We start from the raw sequence: 20,076 nt of genomic DNA, 5'->3' as shown, positions 1-20,076 counted from the left end.
TGAAGGTTGTACAATGTAACAAGAATATTTAGATTTAGGGATGCCACCCGTTAGATAAAGTACCGAACGGTTCCACATTTCACTGAAATAAGAAACATTTGTTTTCGAAATGATAGTTTCCGGATTCTACCATATTAATGACCAAAGGCTCATATTTCTGTGTGTTAAGTTATAATTAAGTCTATGATTAGATATTTGATAGAGCAGTCTGATTCAGTGATGGTAGGCAGCAGCAAGCTCGTAAGCATTCATTCAAACAGCACTTTCGTGCGTTTTCCCAGCAGCTCTTCGCAAGCACAGCACTGTTTATGACTTCAAGCCTATCAGCCTAATGGCTGGTGTAACCGATGTGAAATGGCTAGCTAGTTAGCGGGGTGCGCGCTAATAGCGTTTCAAAGGTCACTCGCTCTGAGACTTGGAGTTGTTATTCCCCTTGCTCTGCAAGGGCCGCGGCTTTTGTGGAGCGATGGGTAACGCTGCTTCGAGTGTGGCTGTTGTCGATGTGTTCCTGGTTCGAGCCCAGGTAGGGGCGAGGAGAGGGACGGAAGCTATACTGTTACACTGGCAATACTAAAGTGACTGTAAGAACATCCAATAGTCATGTATATGACATACAAATGGTATAGAGAGAAATAGTCCTATAAATACTATATTAACTACAACCTAAAACCTCTTACCTTGGAATATTGAAGTCTCATGTTAAAAGGAACCACCAACTTTCATATGTTGTCATGTTCTGAGCAAGGAACTCAAACGTTAGCTTTTTTACATGGCACACATTGCACTTTTACTTTCTTCTCCAACTCTTTGTTTTTGCATTATTTAAACCAAATTGAACATGTTTAATTATTTATTTGAGGCTAAATTGATTTGCATTGATGTATTATACTAAGTTAAAATAAGTGTTAATTCGTATTGTTGTAATTGTCATTATTACAAATATACATTTTTTTTAATCAGCCGATTAATCTGTATCGGCTTTTCTTTGGTCCTTCAATAAACGGACTCGGTATCGGCGTTGAAAAATCATAATCGGTCGACCTCTAATATATACAGGGGTTACCGGTACCGAGTCAGTGTGCGGGGGTACAGGTTAGTTGAGGTACTATGCATAGATAATAAACAGCGAGTAGCAGCGGTGTACAAAACAAATGGGGGTCAATGTAATAGTCGGTGGCCATTTGCTTAATAGTTCAGCAGTCTTATTTATTGGTGGTAGAAGCTGTTAAGGAGCCTTTTGGTTCTGGACTTGGCGCTCCGGAACCGTTTGCTGTACGGTAGCAGAGAAAACAGTGAATGACTTGGGTCTCTGACAATTGTATGGGCTTTCCTCTGACAGGTCCTGGATTGCAGGAAGCTTGGCCCCAGTGATGTACACTACCCTTTGTAGCGCCTTACGGTCAGATGCTGAGCAGTTGCCATACCAGGCAGTGACGCAACCGGTCAGGATGCTCTCGATGGTGCAGCTGTAGAACCTTTTGAGGATCTGGGGACCATGCCAAATCTTTTCAGTCTCCTGAGGGGGAAAAGGTTTTGTCGTGCCCTCTTCACGACTGTCTTGATGTGTTTGGACCATGATTGTCCGTTGGTGATGTGGACACCAAGCAACTTGAAACTCAGGACCCACTCCACTACAGCCCTGTTGATCAGATAGTCCACTATCAGCTCCTTTGTCTTGCTCACACTGAGGGAGAGGTTGTTGTCTTGGCACCACAATGCCAGTTCTCTGACCTTCTCCCTATAGGCCGTCACATCATTGTCGGTGATCAAGCCTACCACTGTTGTGTCGTCAGCAAACTTAATGATGGTGTTGTTTGGCCACGCAGTCTTGGGTGAACAGGGAGTACAGGAGGGGACAAAGTACACACCCCTGAGGGGCCCCAGTGATGAGGATCAGTGTGGCAGATGTCTTGTTGCCTACCCTTACCACCTGGGGGAGCCCGTCAAGAAGTCCACTTACATTTGAGTGATTTAGCAGATGCTATTATCCAGAGCGACTTACATGAGCAATTAGGGTTAAGTGCCTTGCTCTAGGGCACATCAACAGATTTTTCACCTAGTTGGCTCGGGGATGCAAACAAGCGACCTTTCAGTTACTGGCCCAATCCTCTTAACCACTAGGCCGCGTTGCCGCCTTCAGAGAAGAATTCTCCTCTCCAACAAAAAGCTGTGGCAGAGCAGGATCTTTGAAAGTGGCTTATGTTTGGAGACATTTTGTCAGAATTCTGCTAGTTTCTTCTGTCTTCTGTGTTTTTTTTCCTCATAAAGGTTGTTTTGATTTAGCCTACAGGAAATTACAGTTAGAAAGAGAGGTGATGGAATCCAGGTAAAAGGTGGTGTTACCTAAGTGCTATGTGCCTCGTTGCTCAATCAAAATAAAGAGCAAGCCATTTAGGGTGAATTACAATGTGGTGCTTCATGGAGAGAGCCCCTGACCTGAGCTTTCCTGTCATTGGACCAATAAAAAACAATCAAATTGTCAGTAGACCAATCACAAGCCATCACCTTGTCAGTGGATCAATCAAAAAACACCCTTTCATTGGACCATTTACCCCTATGCCACTGCCAATGCTCCTGTAAGGCTGTAAATAATGTTCTGCTTTGTGGTTACAGGTTGCAGACCTTTTTTTCTCCTGTAAATATGCCCATAGAACTGTATACATTGAGCTTTTCCCATTATGGATGGTACTGTAGATGTGAATTGCAAACTTGTTGGACCTCTTTGCCTGTTGCCTTAAGGTATGAAGGAAGTTGGTTTTACCGGACAGAAATTAACTTCTTTTCATGAACCTCAGCCTTCATGCTCTCTTCCTATTAAGTTACTCCTCCTCTCAATCCCCCATCACTCAACCTCCATCAGTGTTTGGCTGGACTGTTTGCCTCCCACTTTCTATCAGCGACAGGCCAGTCCTGCACTCGCTGTTTTAGGAGAGATAATGATTCTCTTTTACCGGGAATAGGATTGCATTTTCTATTTCTCTTCCCTCACTCCCTCCCACCCCTCTTCTCCATCCCCCTTACCCTCTCGTCTGTTCAGGCGGCCGGGGCTCCCTCCACGGAAGCGCCATGCTATCACTCCACCGCAGAGAGAGCGAAGGCTGAAAGACAAATCAAAACACCTTATTTCCCTCAGTTCCCTCACGCTGTGGAGATTGAATTTGAGTTTTCTCATCTTTTCTCTCCCTCCCTTGGCCCAACCATCCACTCTGAAATACTTCTGAAACCAGCCACATTCACAACTTGTGGGATTGGGTATCGTTTGGGTATGAGGATTAAAAACAAAGAGGAGCACAATGCAACGCAAGAACTCAAACCCGACTGCATAATGGATCTACTTGGTCAGCCGCACATCTTTAGCGTTGAGACTGAAGGGTATTTTCACTGACGTTAACATTGTTCTTTACCTAAATTGTTATGGCAATAGTTCTAGTTGTGTCGTCAATTATTGCATCAATGACTCTCCTCCCTTATTTTCCACAGCCAGAGTGGAAGATTTACATGACAGGATAATCACTGACACTCATTCGAATGCTAAAGAACATTCCATTGAATTGTAGAACTTTGGAAGGAATCTCTCTTTAAAAGAGCCACTGAACACACCGATTGGCACGTGTGTGTTTTTGTTGCTCATCAGAAAAACAAGATTTCAGTCTTGGAGGTGTGTTTCCTGACCGATTCCGCGTTTGGTTAATGATGTTTGTCCCCCATGAGACACTGTAGACACCGAAGCCTATTTCCCTTTTTTCAAAATACCCAGAATGAATCTAAGATAACTTAAGAAATCTGTAGTTCATTTTGTGGTTTTTGCCGAGGATGTTTTAGTTGTGCAATTTTACATCTAACTAAGGTTGTTTGGTGCGGTATTTCTCAAGTAAAAAAAAATGTGTGACGTGTTGTCTTGTGTAAACAAAGTCTGAGCTGCTGGGCAGGTCTATCTCACTATATATGCTATTGGATAGAGACCAATCACTGCAGCTGTTCACATCATGTTAATGGCAATTGGACATCATCAAATCAGAACCCAACCTTCATTTACCCGTTGTGCCGTATGGATGTTCCAACCTCCATTTTAGACAAGACTAAATTTATGACCAAATTCATCCTATTTACACTTTGTAGTCAGTTTTGACACTAGAATAACTGCTTCTGACTTATATTGATGCCACATGGGCCATTTTCAAAGGGATTTGTTGTTTTTTAAGGGCAGTTGCTGTTTAAATCTGGTATGGGAGTTGAGACCTGGTCAGGATACCCCTCTCTATTTCAAAGGCTTTAATAGCCGCTGACCTGTGTGGAGCGGAAAGAAAAGCAGCTGGTTGAATGCAGCCTCTGTGATTTGACTGTGGGCAAACACAAAGGACAAACACAAAAAGCAGCTGTGCCAGTACTGGCTCTATCCAGGGCCGAGCTGACCAGTTAGCACACTGCTACCCTGGCCTGGCCACCTTCAGCTGGCTACTGATGCATGAAGAGGCACCGCGAATGTCCTAACGGACGTTTCCCTCAGATCATCTGCAGGTTGACTAATTAGTTAGTGAGTCTCAATGACCACTGACCAGACAGGCTTCTGGTTCTGCCTTGGTGATCACTCACCACTGGATTTCGTCCTCCCTTTCCCTCAGCCAGGTTTTTGTGAACGCTGTAGATGCACCGCTCGTCGATTGGCTCCGATCTCATGGCTGCTAACCGATTCATGAGCCAAGAGGCGCGACGGCTCCGCGACCTCAAATCAAAAGCGACGGGTGCACGAGCCAGCCTAAATGGGCAAATCTACCAACCTGTAATATCCAAACAAGGCATTTAGCGCTTAGACCTTCGAGTGGAATAGAATAGATGGTGGGGAGGTGCAGGAAGCAAGGGGGATCATTGGACGAAGGATGGACACGTGGCTGTAGTTTGGCTAGGCTACCTGAGACAAATGCCCCCCCCAACTAACTCCCCTCCCCCCAACTAACGCCCCCTTTTCATTTTCAATTATGGGGTGGAATATGAGTCTTTAATAGGGTAATATTTGTGCTAGCCCATTTGCTGTCACCCACCATAAGCCAAGATTAATTAGGCCATTTAGTTTAGCTTAAGAAAGCGTCCGCTGTGAGGAATGGTGCATGGGACCAAGGCAGAGAGCTAGATTCAGCACAGTCTTCTCCCTGTCATACTTCATCACAGCTCGCTCTCTCTCCTCGGTGTTCGTCATGATTTCGGCACACCTGCTTCACTTTTCTTGTCTCTGAGCTGTTCTTGTCTGTGGTTTCCAGAGTGACCGTGATCTTAGACTGCCGATCATGTGCCTTTGTGTGTTGCCGGTTCCACTCACCTCTTGACTACTAGGGAGTTATTTTAAAGGCCTGTGTCTGTGCAAGGTTCTGCGTATTTGCATATTTTATAGTATACTCTTGGAGAACTGGCTACTCGGGTGAACGGTGCTTGTTTAATAAAGTTAGATCAAAGCAATGTCTGCAAGATCACATAATGATAGTTTTCTACGTAACAGAATGCCAAAAACGCACCTCATTCAATCGTGATTGATTGATAATCCTTCAAGTTTTACCGGTGAAACGTCCATGCAGCATCTGCAGCCATTTGATCTCAATCCGTTTCATGGGGATATGCATTGTAAATATTCTTGAGATACAGGGTTGTTTCATTGTAGCCTACAGTGTTGTATTGAATGATGTACAGTGAGCGAATGTTAGAGTAGGCGTTACCTGTAGCATAGCCTCCCTGTGTATTTTGCCTAGGTGCGCGCAATGTTGAGTTTTGGCCAATTGAGAGAAAAATGCAGTGGTGTTTTTGTCTTACGATAACGTTATACTTTGCTATTATATTTGGTTCTGTTATGTGGACTACTATCATTATGTGATCTTGCAGACATTGATTTAGCTTTGATCTAACTTTATTTAACACAAGCACCATTCGACTCAGTAACTTGTTCTCTAAACGTAAAGTAGTGAATATACACAAGCGCAGAAGTCCGCCGAACTAACGATTCCGAAAAGGTCAGATACGGAGTCATTTTAAAAGAAACATTTGTATTGACTCAAAATGACTAAATGGATAATATCAAATCTTCTAGGATATTTTCTAGTCGTTGAAGTTCTAGTCCAAGTGGTTCCATGGAAGGACAACTGTTCTAAATGTGTGGTACACAGAATTTCCCCCTTAGGTTACATAGATGCCCCAAGACTGACAACTAGCACATTCGACTGGAGAAAACTTGTTGGACTGGGGGAAAACTTGTTGGACTGGGGGAAAACTTGTTGGACTGGTGGGAAACTTGTTGGACTGGGGGAAAACTTGTTGGACTGGTGGGAAACTTGTTGGACTGGAGGAAACTTGTTGGACTGGTGGGAAACTTGTTGGACTGGGGGGAAACTTGTTGGACTGGTGGGAAACTTGTTGGACTGGTGGGAAACTTGTTGGACTGGGGGAAAACTTGTTGGACTTGGGGGAAACTTGTTGGACTGGGGGAAACTTGTTGGACTGGGGGAAACTTGTTGGACTGGGGGAAACTTGTTGGACTGGGGGAAAACGTGATGGACTGGGGGGAAACTTGTTGGACTGGGGGAAACTTGTTGGACTGGGGGAAACTTGTTGGACTGGGGGAAACTTGTTGGACTGGGGGAAACTTGTTGGACTGGGGGGAAACTTGTTGGACTGGGGGAAAACGTGTTGGACTGGGGGAAACTTGTTGGACTGGGGGGAAACTTGTTGGACTGGGGGAAACTTGTTGGACTGGGGGAAACCGTGTTGGACTGGGGGAAACTTGTTGGACGGGGGGAAACTTGTTGGACTGGGGGAAAACGTGTTGGACTGGTGGGAAACTTGTTGGACTGGGGGAAAACGTGTTGGACTGGTGGGAAACTTGTTGGACTGGGGGAAAACGTGTTGGGCTGGGGGGAAACTTGTTGGACTGGGGGAAAACGTGTTGGACTGGGGGTAAACTTGTTGGACTGGGGGGAAACTTGTTGGACTGGGGGAAAACGTGTTGGACTGGGGGGAAACTTGTTGGACTGGGGGGAAACTTGTTGGACTGGTGGAAAACTTGTTGGACTGGGGGGAAACTTGTTGGACTGGGGGAAACTTGTTGGACTGGGGGGAAACTTGTTGGACTGGGGGAAAACGTGTTGGACTGGGGGGAAACTTGTTGGACTGGGGGGAAACTTGTTGGACTGGTGGAAAACTTGTTGGACTGGGGGGAAACTTGTTGGACTGGGGGAAACTTGTTGGACGGGGGGAAACTTGTTGGACTTGGGGGAAAACAAACTAGGTTACAGAAGAAAACAAATCCCATAAGAGAATGTGATTATTAACAAAGAGCATTGTTTTCTAGACCAGAGACAAACTAACCACTCCCTTGGATGTTCATATCTGGGCCTGGATCGGGGCTATGTTCAAGATCAACACTACATCATGTAAGACTGGAATTGGAAGGTTGTTTCCAAATTTTATTGATGTAAACTTTGTGGTAATATTTTGGTCATATATTTAATATAATAAAATAAATCATCAAATGTGTTAATAAACAACCTTATAACAAATGCTACGTCAATTCATTTAAAAGGTTCTGACATTTTCGTTTTTTTTCCCGTTTTTGAATGTCCTCAGAGAAATAAATAATGACTGCTGATAGTAGATCATGTTCCTCTTGAGATATTTAGTGCTCACAGTTCACCCTTCCGTTCTACTGCGGATTCTTGATCAGTGACATAAAGATTTCAGTATGATCTCAGTAAAGATCTGTGTATAGATTCCAGGTCTTTCCTTGATGACTGGTTGCCAGAAGCTGCATTCACCTGCAGAGAACCATCTCGCACAAATACCAAGTGCATGAACCCAATTCTGCTCGGCTAGAAATCCATTGCCTTTGCTGTACTGTACAACTAACTGTCTGTGTACTGTAGTGCATTTTCTACTGGAGGATAAATGGCTGTGTGTGTCACGCCCAACTAAAAGGCCTGTCCATGTCAATAGCTGTATATCTCCCGGCAGGCAGCTGGAAATGAGGTCTAATCGGACGGATATTAAAGTCACAATAGACTGCTCCCGACTATTACGACCTGTCAGCACCGGGCCCCCTCTCCTCTCTCGTCCAGATTAGTTTCCACCTCTGAATATTTATACACTCACCGTAAGCTTAACCTGGCTGTGTCATTTTCATCTCAACACAACGGGTTTGTGTGTGTGTGTGTGTGTGTGTGTGTGTGTGTGTGTGTGTGTGTGTGTGTGTGTGTGTGTGCGTGCGTGCGTGCGTGCGTGCGTGCGTGCGTATGAATATTTAGATTTTTATACACTTTCAGCAGCCCTTGCCCGTAAGGAAGAGACCCTGACATTTCCCCAACATTTGGTCCCCCCTATTATAGTTATACTTGTTTGTGTGTGCACATGGGCCCGTGTGTTAGTTGTGGTGGAGACATCTACAGTAGGTTGAGTTTGACTGGCCGTCCCTTCCTCTCGTGTTGTTCTCAGGTGGAGCCGGAGCTAGGCAGCCCCGGGCCCAGCAGAAGCTCTTCACCATGGACGTGGATGAAGAGGAGAACATGAGTGAGTCTGTCTGTCTCTTTGTCAAATTGTCTGTCTGGCTGTCCATTTGTTCCCTTACCTGATCCCCTGCCTAGACACACACACATACAAAGGACACACACACACGAAGCACACACACACACAGTGCATATACAAAACTGCAGAACTCGATATTCCCACCACAAAAACTTTAATAAATGTCCTTGGATTCAACTTATATTGCTCGATGCACACCCTTAAAAACGTTCAGCCTCCCTCACATATTCAAATTTAATTGGACATTTTTGAAGGAATCTGAGCCCTGAGCTCCAGCAGCCAAGCCTATGAATTGAGAGTGTGTCCCTACATCCCCACCACTCTGAACAGACAGAAGAAAATGGCTGCCTGCCCTAATCCCATGATTAAATGGATGGTTACCATTGTAGTCACTCACCGGTTTCACACTGAAGACCTCTGACAATGTAACCTTAAGATCCTCCATTACAATCGGTCCGTTTCCGTATTTAGATTTCCCCTGATAAGCAGGTATGCAATGAAGTTCAATATCAATCCAACTCTTAGGGGACATTTTTCCGAAGCGCCAGCAACTGACTCAAGGCAGAGGTGAACATTTCATGGAGTTCTGATTCTGGAACTGCTGTTGCACTATTTATCTCCAGACTTGTGAGACACTTTCAAGATAGCTACGTGTACACAGAAATATTTCTCTGAGCAATGGAAATGTGTCATTTACTTGAACACCAAGAGCAGTTCATCTATTTTTGTATACTCAGTCTATGCTCACATTCGTACCAGCTGCATGCCAGTTTGAGAAACAGTCTTCCAAACACACCCACGGATATTCTCGCTGACATTTTCAGGATACTGTACATTGAGAGAGGCATAAGCCTAAAAAGATTATGAAAGTACTCCACTGAAATCGACGAGACGCTTCAGTCTTCTGTAGCTATACTGCAATAAAAGTCATTAAATATTAATTGACTCATCAAGTCAGCAATTTCGTGTAATCCCATGACCACTCCTTTTACCACTGCCAATCTTACTGTGAACTATTCTTTGAATAATTCTCTGAAATTAATCCATCCATCAAAATTGATGAGAATGTCTCCTCTCCATGCTATATTTTCGTGTGATCATTTTCACAACCCGCTCCTATCAAATTCCCTTCTTTTTAGAAAATGGCAAAAGCCACTTCTTCATTTTACAGTATTCATGCCTTTGGTCATTCTCCTTTGTACTTGTTTCCACAACCATCCCACACACACCCGTGTTAAGATTCCTTCCTGCCTGGCTTGTGCATGGTTACCCCAGAGTCCATTATTCTGTACTGTATGTATTCTGTATGTGACAATGATACTCTCCACTTCAAGACCTCCTCCCACTCAAACACATCCATGTTACACTAATATATAGTTGAAGTCGGAAGTTTGCATGCACTTACATTGGAGTCATTAAAACTCGTTTTTCAACCACTCCAAAAATGTCTTGTTTACAAACTATAGTTTTGGCAAGTCCGTTAGGACATCTACTTTGTGCATGACACAAGTCATTTTTCCAACAATTGTTTACAGACAGATTATTTCAATTATAATTCGCAACTATTACAATTCCAATGGGTCAGAAGTTTACATACACTAAGTTGACTGTGCCTTTAAACAGCTTGGAAAATTCCAGAAAATTATGTCATGGCTTTAGATGCTACTGATAGGCTAATTGACATAATTTGAGTCATTTGGAGGTGTACCTGTGGATGTATATCAAGGCTTACCTTCAAACTCCTATTTGCTTGACATCATGGGAAAATCAAAAGAAATCAGTTGTAGACCTCCACAAGTCTGGTTCATCCTTGGGAGCAATTTCCAAATACCTGAAGGTACCACCTTCATCTGTACAAACAATAGTACGCAAGTATAAACACCATGGGACCACGCTGCCGTCATACCGCTCAGGAAGGAGACGCCTTCTGTCTCCTAGAGATGAACGTACTTTGGTGCGAAAAGTGCAAATAAATCCCAGAACAACAGCAAAGGACCTTGTGAAGATGCTGGAGGAAACAGGTACAAAAGTATCTACATCCACAGTAAAACGAGACCTATATTGACATAACCTGAAAGGCCACTCAGCAAGGAAGAAGCCACTGCTCCAAAACCGCCATAAAAAGCCAGACTACGGTTTGAAACTGCACATGTGGACAAAGATTGTACTTTTTGGAGAAATGTCCTCTGGTCTGATGAAACAAAAATATAACTTTTTGGCCATAATGACCATCATTATGTTTGGAAGTAAAAGGGGGAGGCATGCAAGCCGAAGAACACCATCCCTCCCGTGAAGCACGGGGGTGGCAGCATGATGTTGTGGGTCTGCTTTGCTGCAGGAGGTACTGGTGCACTTCACAAAATAGATGGCATCATGAGGTAGGAAAATTATGTGGATGTATTGAAGCAACATCTCAAGACATCAGTCAGGAAGTTAAAGCTTGGTCGCAAATGGGTCTTCCAAATGGACAATGACCCCAAGCATAATTCCAAAGTTGTGGCAAAATGACTTAAGGACAACAAAGTCAAGGTATTGGAGTGGCCATCACAAAGCTCTGACCTTAATCCTGTAGAAAATGTGTGGGCAGAACTGAAAAGGTGTGTTTGAGCAAGGATGCCTACAAACCTGACTCATTTACACCAGCTCTGTCAGGGGGAATGGGACAACATTCACCCAACTTAATGGGTCACAATTCACCCAACTTATTAAACAATTTCAAGGCAATGCTACCAAATACTAATTGAGTGTATGTTAACTTCTGACCCACTGGGAATGTGATGAAAGAAATAAAAGCTGAAGTAAATCATTCTCTCTACATTCTTAAAATAAAGTGATGATCCTAACTGACCTAAGACAGGGAATTTTTACCAGGATTAAATGTCAGGAATCGTGAAAAACAGAGTATACGTATGTATTTGGCTACGGTGTATGTAAACTTCCGACTTCAACTGTATATATTAACGCACATATGTGGACACATTGCATTTTGAGTGGCACACATTATAAGGACGACATATATAGAAGAGAATTGGGAATCACGTGAGAGCAGGATTACTATGTTTTGTCTTGTTTCTGGGATGCATTTTAGTGTGCAGAAACTTGACGAACATCGCCACCTGTCAGAAGCTAAGGATTCTGTGTTGTTCAGGAGTCGTCGGAAACCCCGACAGAGACTCACAATTTCAGAAACCTTTAGCCTCTTGTGTAGTTCATCTCGTTTGAAAATGCATTAATATAATATATTTTGGTTTCATACTTTGATTTTCTTTAAGTAGAGAGCTCTGTGTTCCCAAGAGGCAAGTAACAGATATCATAGAAATGAGGTTGTATAAAGATGACATGAGTGGATCTAAAAGCGTTCTGATACTGGCACCAAATCTCAGGCTGGACCCTGCCACACTCGTCAGACTTTGTTGGCCTTTGCGGGAATGTGTCCTTTTTCCTTGCTGTTTTTATTTCTTTCTCCCTCCTTTTCTTTCCTTTCTGCCTGCATCTTATGATACCCAAACTCCACCTCGCACTCTTCCCTGCACCCTCCATCCTCCAACTAAACCCTTTCATTTGCACTGCCGGTTCTCTCTCCCCTGAGTTCCGAAAGGAGTAACCTATCAAGCCTTTGCTGGAGGATGTTATAAATGAAAATTTTGCCAACATTCCGTCCACTTTGCCAACAGGACCTGGTGATGTGTGCTCCTTACAATATTCTCCAGCTGCAATTCCACTATAATGAGCGCTAAAGCACTAGCTCAGCACTCTAGGATATAGCGCCAATCTATCATTAAGGCAGAAAGAACAGGTCATAACATCTGCCCATAAAGTAAAGATCAGTGTGTGCATATGCGTGTGTGCGTACCCCAACTCTTCCACATCTTTCCGCCTGACCCCTCCCTAAACTGACAAATATTAACCAAAACCCCTCCTGACAAAAAGGCTAGGAAACGCAAATAGTTCTCTCTTATGTAGAGGGAGGAACTCACTGTTTATGTTGTTAAGCTGGCCTGATTCTTACAATATTTCCGCATCACTGATTTCCCCATTGATGTAATAATTGCATGTATTGTATAGATGGAAATCCCTCTTGCCATGTTATAAAATCCAAGAATGTACTGTCCTATCAATATTACAATTTATATTTATGACATGTGCTTCAGGCTATTTTTCTCAAATGTCATTTCTAAATGGATTTTCCTTTAAGATATATGTTTGATCCTTTGCGTTAAATGCATTATCAGTTAAGCCTCACTACCAAATAACGATAACACACATCACCAGGTCAGTTCCAAAGAGTGATATAGGAATCTATAAATTTTACATTTACAAGATCCTGCAACGAAGGCGTTGTAAGTTACTCTTTCTGGGCACCGCAGGTTCGAGCAGCACCGACGTTAAGGAAAACCGTAACCTGGACAACGTCTCCTCCAAAGAGGGGGCAGCTGTAGGCGAGCAGCTCCCCAATGGCAGTGGCGGGGGCAGCAGGAAGCGCCCCCTAGAAGAGGGCAACAATGGCCACACGCTGTCCAAGTTCCGGGCCAAGAAGCGTAAGAAAACACCGGGCCCGGTTCTACCAAAAAATGCACTTATGCAGCTGAATGAAATCAAGCCGGGGCTACAGTATAAGCTGCTGTCTCAAACAGGTCCGGTCCATGCTCCCGTGTTTGTCATGACCGTTGAGGTCAACGGTCAACTGTTCGAGGGCTCAGGTCCGACTAAGAAGAAGGCCAAGCTGAATGCGGCAGAAAAGGCCCTGCGCTCCTTTGTCCAGTTCCCCAACGCCTCCGAGGCGCACCTGGCTATGGGCCGGACACTGACAGTCAACACGGACTTCACATCCGATCAGGCCGACTTCCCAGACATGCTCTTCAATGGGTTTGAGACGCCCGCACCACCCGAGGACTCCTTTTACCTGGGATCCAATGGCAGCGGCTCCTTAAACTCGCTGGGAGAGTATCCCCTGCCCTCCACGCCAGGTGCTAACCTTGCCCAGGCACCGTTGCCCCCTCCCTCCTCCTTCACCTCAAACTCGAGCGGAAAGAATCCCGTCATGATCCTCAACGAGCTGAGGCCGGGCCTCAAGTACGACTTTGTGTCGGAGAGCGGTGAGAGCCACGCCAAGAACTTTGTCATGCAGGTGTCGGTGGACTCACAGCAGTTTGAGGGCTCTGGACGAAACAAGAAGCTGGCCAAGGCCCGGGCCGCCCAGGCAGCCCTCTCAGCCCTCTTCAACATGCAGCTGGACCAGACACCCTCCCGACAGCCCATCCCCAGAGAGGGACTGCAGCTCCACCTACCCCAGGTAAGTTCCCAAACCTAGGTCCCTCTGAACAAGCCAACTCTGCCCCCAGTCAAGGCCCTTTTAAAACAGGACATAGAACATAGAATCTGCAGTCACTGACAGGCACCGAGCAAAGGCATCAGAGCTTCCCCAGAAGCCAAAACACTTATGCAAGGCTTTCTCAAACACTGTTGTGATTTGGGATTTTTTTTTAAATGGGAGTGCATTACACATTTAGGAATATCTGGATATGTTTTGGTCAAAGAAAGCAATCTGCTGTGAATTTCAGTGTTTGAGAATAGTTCTTATGTCATACTTTAAACTGGGAAAATGTACAATAGGCTTATGTAGTTTGAAAGCTCTGAGGACACAGCGGTATTTTCACTACTGGAATTAACAATATCCCTCTCTTGTTGATTTCAGTTAGATATCCTTTCTATATATTACAAACGACAACATCTGAAAGCCTTTTTAATCGCAATGCGTTCGAGCAAATCTAAAGAATCCCAGTGTCAGTCGCATGCCTTTAGTAGCTCATATCTTGAAATATTCTCTTCATGAAAGTCCCCACTGGAAGGTTCAGTTCAGCCAATCATCGCTGGATTTGACATTCATTGAAAATGTAGATGAAACGATCAGGCCCGACGGATGATAGAGGGATGAGGCAGGATATGAAAATGTGCGGTGCTTCAGTGGTGAAACGGTTGTGTATACATGTGAGACATCTATTTACACATCTCCTAATTGGGCTCCCCTAATCGGCAGCTGAGATAACACCTCTATCTTATTTAGCATCGCTTTTATTTTAGTTGTGTCGGGGAAAAAAACAATATTGACTGTCCAGGCTATTTCGTACCTAGATGTGGAACCTATTTAAGTTGAAGCACTGTCAGGGCTTCTCAGAGTTTAGAGTTGGGGTTAATTGTTGTGGTCCTTCTGTGGCTCAGTTGGTAGAGCATGGTGCTTGTAACGCCAGGGTAGTGGGTTTGATTCCCGGGACCACCCATACGTAGAATGTATGCACACATGACTGTAAGTCGCTTTGGATAAAAGCGTCAGCTAAATGGCATATATTATTATTATTATATTATTAATTCCATAAGAAACTTGAAATACAATGATTTTAGTTAAGTCATGTTTTACATCACTTGTTTAGCCTAAATAAAAGCACTGTTTCTGAAGATGTTGTTTTTAACACTCTTGTATAAGAGAAACACTTTCGATATCGAATGTGATTGTGCTTCAAATGTAATATGACGACCGTGGTTAGGGCTAGGGCTCAGTAACGGTTTATTGGGGTGTTGTGGCTGGATGTCAGACTGCATCTAGATCCACGCCCTCCCTCAGGCTGGATTTGCACTCCACTAGGCGTGCTCCGTTAACCACTTCGTGACTTTCACACGGAGGGCTCCACACTGAGTTTTACTACTTGGAATGCTTGGTGCAGTGTAAACCCAGGCGTAAAGGTGCTCAAAGAAGGTCTCCCTTTCCAAAGACTGTCAATATCCTAGCGCTGGTTCAGTTGTATATGAATTGGGGAGTGAGGATGGGGATTGGTTTGGGATTTTTCATCACAGAAGTGACTTGTCAAAGTCGTGCCAGTGTGTGCAGAGATAGTGCCGTCTGGACAGGAAAGCAGCTTGTGGGGCACACTGTCAATGGCTTCAATTGCCCCCCCCCCACTTTCTTTCTTTACTCTCCCTCTACTTGTCATCGGTCTGCTTCCTTCAACCCGGGCAGCTCATGTCAACGATGCTGCACCCGCTAATTGGTCTATTAATTCTCTGTCGGTTAATATTTATTAAATGTACCTTCAGCCCAGCTGAAGCGGTCGCTCCATATGGACGGGGGCTAATTGGAAAATCAGGAAAACATGAGTGATAGAGTACTTTTTTATTGCCAGAATGGAATTGTTTCACTGTTTTTGGCTGGCTGTTTTGTTCCAAGACGGATAACACAGACGTCCACGCGTTTCAGTGCTGCCTGCAACCAATTCCCAGAAGTCAAATTATCCCACTCCAACTGGGTGACTCTGAAGTACTGGGGAAGTAATATTTGGACTAATCTTTTTAATTTGTGCCTATTCAGCCGTCGCCTCTCCTTGGCTGTAGTCATTTTCCTCTGTATTAGTAAATGGATAAAAGCGAGCAAAAGGAACGGCCACTGTCAAGGAAAAGAGATGCATTAAGTCCATTCGAGGTTCCTGCTGAGATTCGATTCTATATATGCCGACTGTATAAGACTTTTGGCTCAAATGAGGACAACTCACATTTCTATCCTTAATATTCTTAATATTCTATGTAGACAGCTGCTCGTCGAACATCTCATTCCAAAATCATGGGCATTAATATGGAGTTGGTCCCACTTTTGCTGCTAAAACAGTCTCCGCTCTTCTCGGAAGGCTTTCCACTAGATGTTGGACTTGTTGACTTGCTTCCATTCAGCTACAAGAGCATTTGTGAGGTCAGGCACTGATGTTGGGAGATTAGGCCTGGCTCGCAGTCGGCTTTCCAAATCATCCCAAAGGTGTTCGATGGGGTTGAGGTCAGGGCTCTGTGCAGACCAGTCAAGTTCTTCCACATCGATCTCAACAAACCATTTATGTATGGACCTGGCTTTGTTCACAGGTGCATTGTCATGCTGAAAGAGGAAAGGGCCTTCTCCAAACTGTTGCCACAAGGTTGGAAGCACAGAATCGTCCAGAATGTCATTGCATGTTGTAGTGTTAAGATTTCCCCTCCAATTTTCCACCGGGGCCTAGCCCGAACCATGAAAAACAGCCCCAGACATTTATTCCTCCTCCACCAAACTTTACAGTTGGCACTATGCATTGGGGCAGGTAGCGTTCTCCTGTCATCTGCCAAACCTAATTTGTCTGTCGGACTGCCAGATCGTGTGATTCATCACTTCAGAGAACGCTTTTTCACTGCTCTAGACTCCAATGGCGGCAAGCTTTTTTTTCACCACTCCAGCCGATGCTTGGCATTGCACATGGTGGCCTTAGGCTTGTGTGATGCTGCCTGGCCATGGAAATCCATTTCATGAAGCTCCCGACAAACAGTTCTTGTGCTGACGTTTGGAATTTGGTTTAGAACTTGGTAGTGAGTGTTGCAACCAAGGACAGAGGAGGCAGCTCTAGCAGGGCAGAATTTTTTTTAAACTGACTTGTTGGAAAGGTGGCATCCTATGACGGTGGGTGCCACGTTAAAAGTCACTGAAAGTTTTCAATAATGTCTGTCTATGGAGATTGCATGGCTGTGTGCTTGATTTTATACACCTGTCAGCAAAGCCGAATCCACTAATTCAAGAGGTTTCCACATACTTTTTTGTATATAGTGTATGTGAATATGACAGGTGAAGACTAGTGCTTGAGGGTCTATAATGTCTACTCTGCTTAGTAAGTCCACATGGCTGACTCTGGCATGTGTGCGTGTGGTGGAATATGATGAAGTTGCCCCTAGATGCTGGTCTTAGCTTTAAGTTAGAGCTTTGATGTTTAAGGATTTGGGAAGGATAAACTATTTCCAAACAGGCAGCCTGTACCTGAAGCACTGTGCTCGTTGTGTTGCGTGTCTCACCTCTACAGGTTCTCGCCGACGCCGTCTCTCGCCTGGTGGTGGACAAGTTCAGCGAGCTGACGGACAACTTCACCTCGCCCCACGCGCGACGGAAAGTCCTGGCGGGAGTTGTCATGACAACAGGTACGCTTTATCACTCCGCCTAATGGGAAAACTTGACGTTCTCCACCCTCGGAGCGTTGCTGTGTCCACCGAACAGTACACCACTAGATTTGTACAGGCCATAAAACCCCAGCCATACTGTCAGCAGGAGGCTAATGTGTGTAGATGGGAGGAAATTCATCTTCTTAGCATCACCTGTCAATCAGGGTGCACATCAAAATCTTCCTTTTGAGGGGCCCATGTCCATGACTGGTGCTGCTGTTTATCATTGGCTATGTAAAAGCTTAATTTACCCCATACAATTTACAGTACACACATGCACATATTTCTAAAAACCTACATGTCCCCTATCAAAAATACAATAAAATGTCAATGAAATGGAATAATGATAGAAAAGTATAAACAATAAACACAAATGGCTTTTTATTGAATGTAAAGGTGAATTTTGAACCTCTCTGATCCCCACCCCCAGGCACAGACGTGAAAGAGGCCCAAGTGATCTGCGTCTCCACGGGCACCAAGTGCATCAATGGCGAGTACATGAGCGACCGCGGCCTGGCACTCAACGACTGCCACGCAGAGATTATCGCCCGCCGCTCGCTCATCCGGTACCTCTACGCCCAGCTAGAGCACTTCCTAAGGTGAGAAGTTAGGCCATTGAAAACACAAACACACAAAATGGCTCCCATTTTGATTAGTCTTGTTTGTTGAAGCCTTCAGTGGATCATGAAGTTCTAGTAAAAGATGAATTTGTATTTAGTCGTAAAATTGAGTTCACTGTTGCAAATGCTGCTTCAATTGCAGCATGGCCTTCCTTTTTTGTTCTTGCTTCAGCTGATTTCTTTTAGTTGTTTTTATTTTCTGTGACATTTGGAGCCACTGCCAACACTTTGCACCCCTCCCCCCTTTCACCCTCTGTCTCCTAGCAACAACAAGGAGGAGCAGCAGAAGTCTATTTTCATGCGCTGTGACAAGCGTGGCTACCGGCTAAAGGACAACGTCCAGTTCCACCTCTACATCAGCACCTCGCCCTGCGGAGACGCACGCATCTTCTCGCCGCATGAGGCCGGCATGGAAGGTACGAGGCGCACCCTCCTCCCCGCTTACCTGTGACAGTAGTAGATGTTACCAAACCTCTCGCTGACCCTTCTGTGCCACAATGTACAATGATGGCATGATTCCTGCCTTCTTCATCAGGTGCATACGTCAGGCTATCCAGCGTCTGCACAATGCTTTTCGATGTGAATGCGTTCTGCCCTTAACTTTATATGAAGCCGAGTTATCTTCTACTCATTGATACATTTGTGATACACCTTCATATGAACACGGAAACAGCATTTCCGGGGCGGCAGGGTAGGCTAGTGGTTAGAGCTTTGGACTAGTAAACGGAAGGTTGCAAGTTCAAATCCCTGAGCTGACAAGGATAAAACTGTCGTTCTGCTCCTGAACAGGCAGTTAACCCACTGTCATTGAAAATAAGAATTTGTTCTTAACTGACTTGCCTAGTAAAATAAAACATTTCTGACCATACTCTTCTTGCTCTTAACCGAATGCAATTTACTAGTTCTCTGAACTATCTCATAAATGCAAGGCTTATTGTGATTCACTCATTGATTCCATATGACTGTAAGCTTATAATGTCAATTGCTTAAATTTCGACGCTAAGTGAACATGTACATATAGGGCAGTCCCATTAGTTTTGGTGGCATGCCATCTTTAGTGACCTTGTCCCATGTGACAGCCAGACTCAATCAACCCCCACGTCAGCTCAGTCTCCATTCCCCTCACTTAGCTGGCTGACACATTTTCTTATTTAATCTTACGCTTGTTGAGAATTCCATATCAGAGCTTGTTTATTTTATTCAATTAACTCCAGTATGTTTTCCTCTTATGCCTGGTTTCATTTAATTAGAATTTAATTTTGAATGTCCAAATGCGTATTACAAACCCATTTCAACAAGTCTATTAATTAGTGGATCTTTGTCCATGTTTCCTCTCTTTCTCTCTCTCTCTCTCTCTCTCTCTCTCTCTCTCTCTCTCTCTCTCTCTCTCTCTCTCTCTCTCTCTCTCTCTCTCTCTCTCTCTCTCTCTCTCTCTCTCTCGCTCCCTCTCTCTCGCTCCCTCTCTCTCGCTCCCTCTCTCTCTCTCTCTCTCTCTCTCTCTCTCTCTCTCTCCCTCTCTCTCTCTCTCCCTCTCTCTCTCTCTCTCTCTCTCTCTCTCTCTCTCTCTCTCTCTCTCTCTCTCTCTCTCCCTCTCTCTCCCCCCTCTCTCTCTCTCTCTCTCTCTCTCTCTCCTCTCTCCCTCTCGCTCCCCTCTCTCTCTCGCTCCCTCTCTCTCTCTCTCTCTCCCTCTCTCTCTCTCTCTCTCTCTCGCTCCCTCTCTCTCTCGCTCCCTCTCTCTCTTTCTCTCTCTCCCTCTCTCTCTCTCTCTCTTTCTCTCTTCCCTCTCTCTCCCTCTCTCTCTCTCTCTCTCTCCTCTCTCTCTCTCTCTCTCTCTCTCTCTCTCTCGCTCTCTCTGATTACTCACCCTCTTTATATGTCACATATAAATGCTTCTGTCACATTGTTT

The 20,076-nt window shown here is 44.6% G+C and overlaps 1 protein-coding gene across 4 annotated transcripts in view; it reads left to right on the top strand.

Moving 5' to 3' along the window:
- Nucleotides 1–20,076, top strand: part of adarb1b (adenosine deaminase RNA specific B1b) — a 173,957-nt gene that overhangs the window by 141,583 nt on the left and 12,298 nt on the right. For all 4 annotated transcript variants that reach the window (XM_035773173.2, XM_035773172.2, XM_035773171.2 and 1 more), the window contains 5 exons: nt 8,467–8,541; nt 12,924–13,849; nt 17,415–17,529; nt 17,981–18,149; nt 18,435–18,586. In XM_035773173.2, the coding sequence (XP_035629066.1) occupies nt 8,514–8,541; nt 12,924–13,849; nt 17,415–17,529; nt 17,981–18,149; nt 18,435–18,586 (1,390 nt within the window). In that variant the 5' untranslated portion in view covers nt 8,467–8,513. The remainder of the gene's footprint in view (nt 1–8,466; nt 8,542–12,923; nt 13,850–17,414; nt 17,530–17,980; nt 18,150–18,434; nt 18,587–20,076) is intronic.

The sequence above is a fragment of the Oncorhynchus keta genome, chromosome 7 (assembly GCF_023373465.1).
Source record: "Oncorhynchus keta strain PuntledgeMale-10-30-2019 chromosome 7, Oket_V2, whole genome shotgun sequence".
Classification (NCBI taxonomy): Eukaryota; Metazoa; Chordata; class Actinopteri; order Salmoniformes; family Salmonidae; genus Oncorhynchus; species Oncorhynchus keta.
The sequence above is the reverse complement of the archived record's forward strand: the minus strand, read 5'-3'. Positions and strand labels throughout refer to the sequence as shown.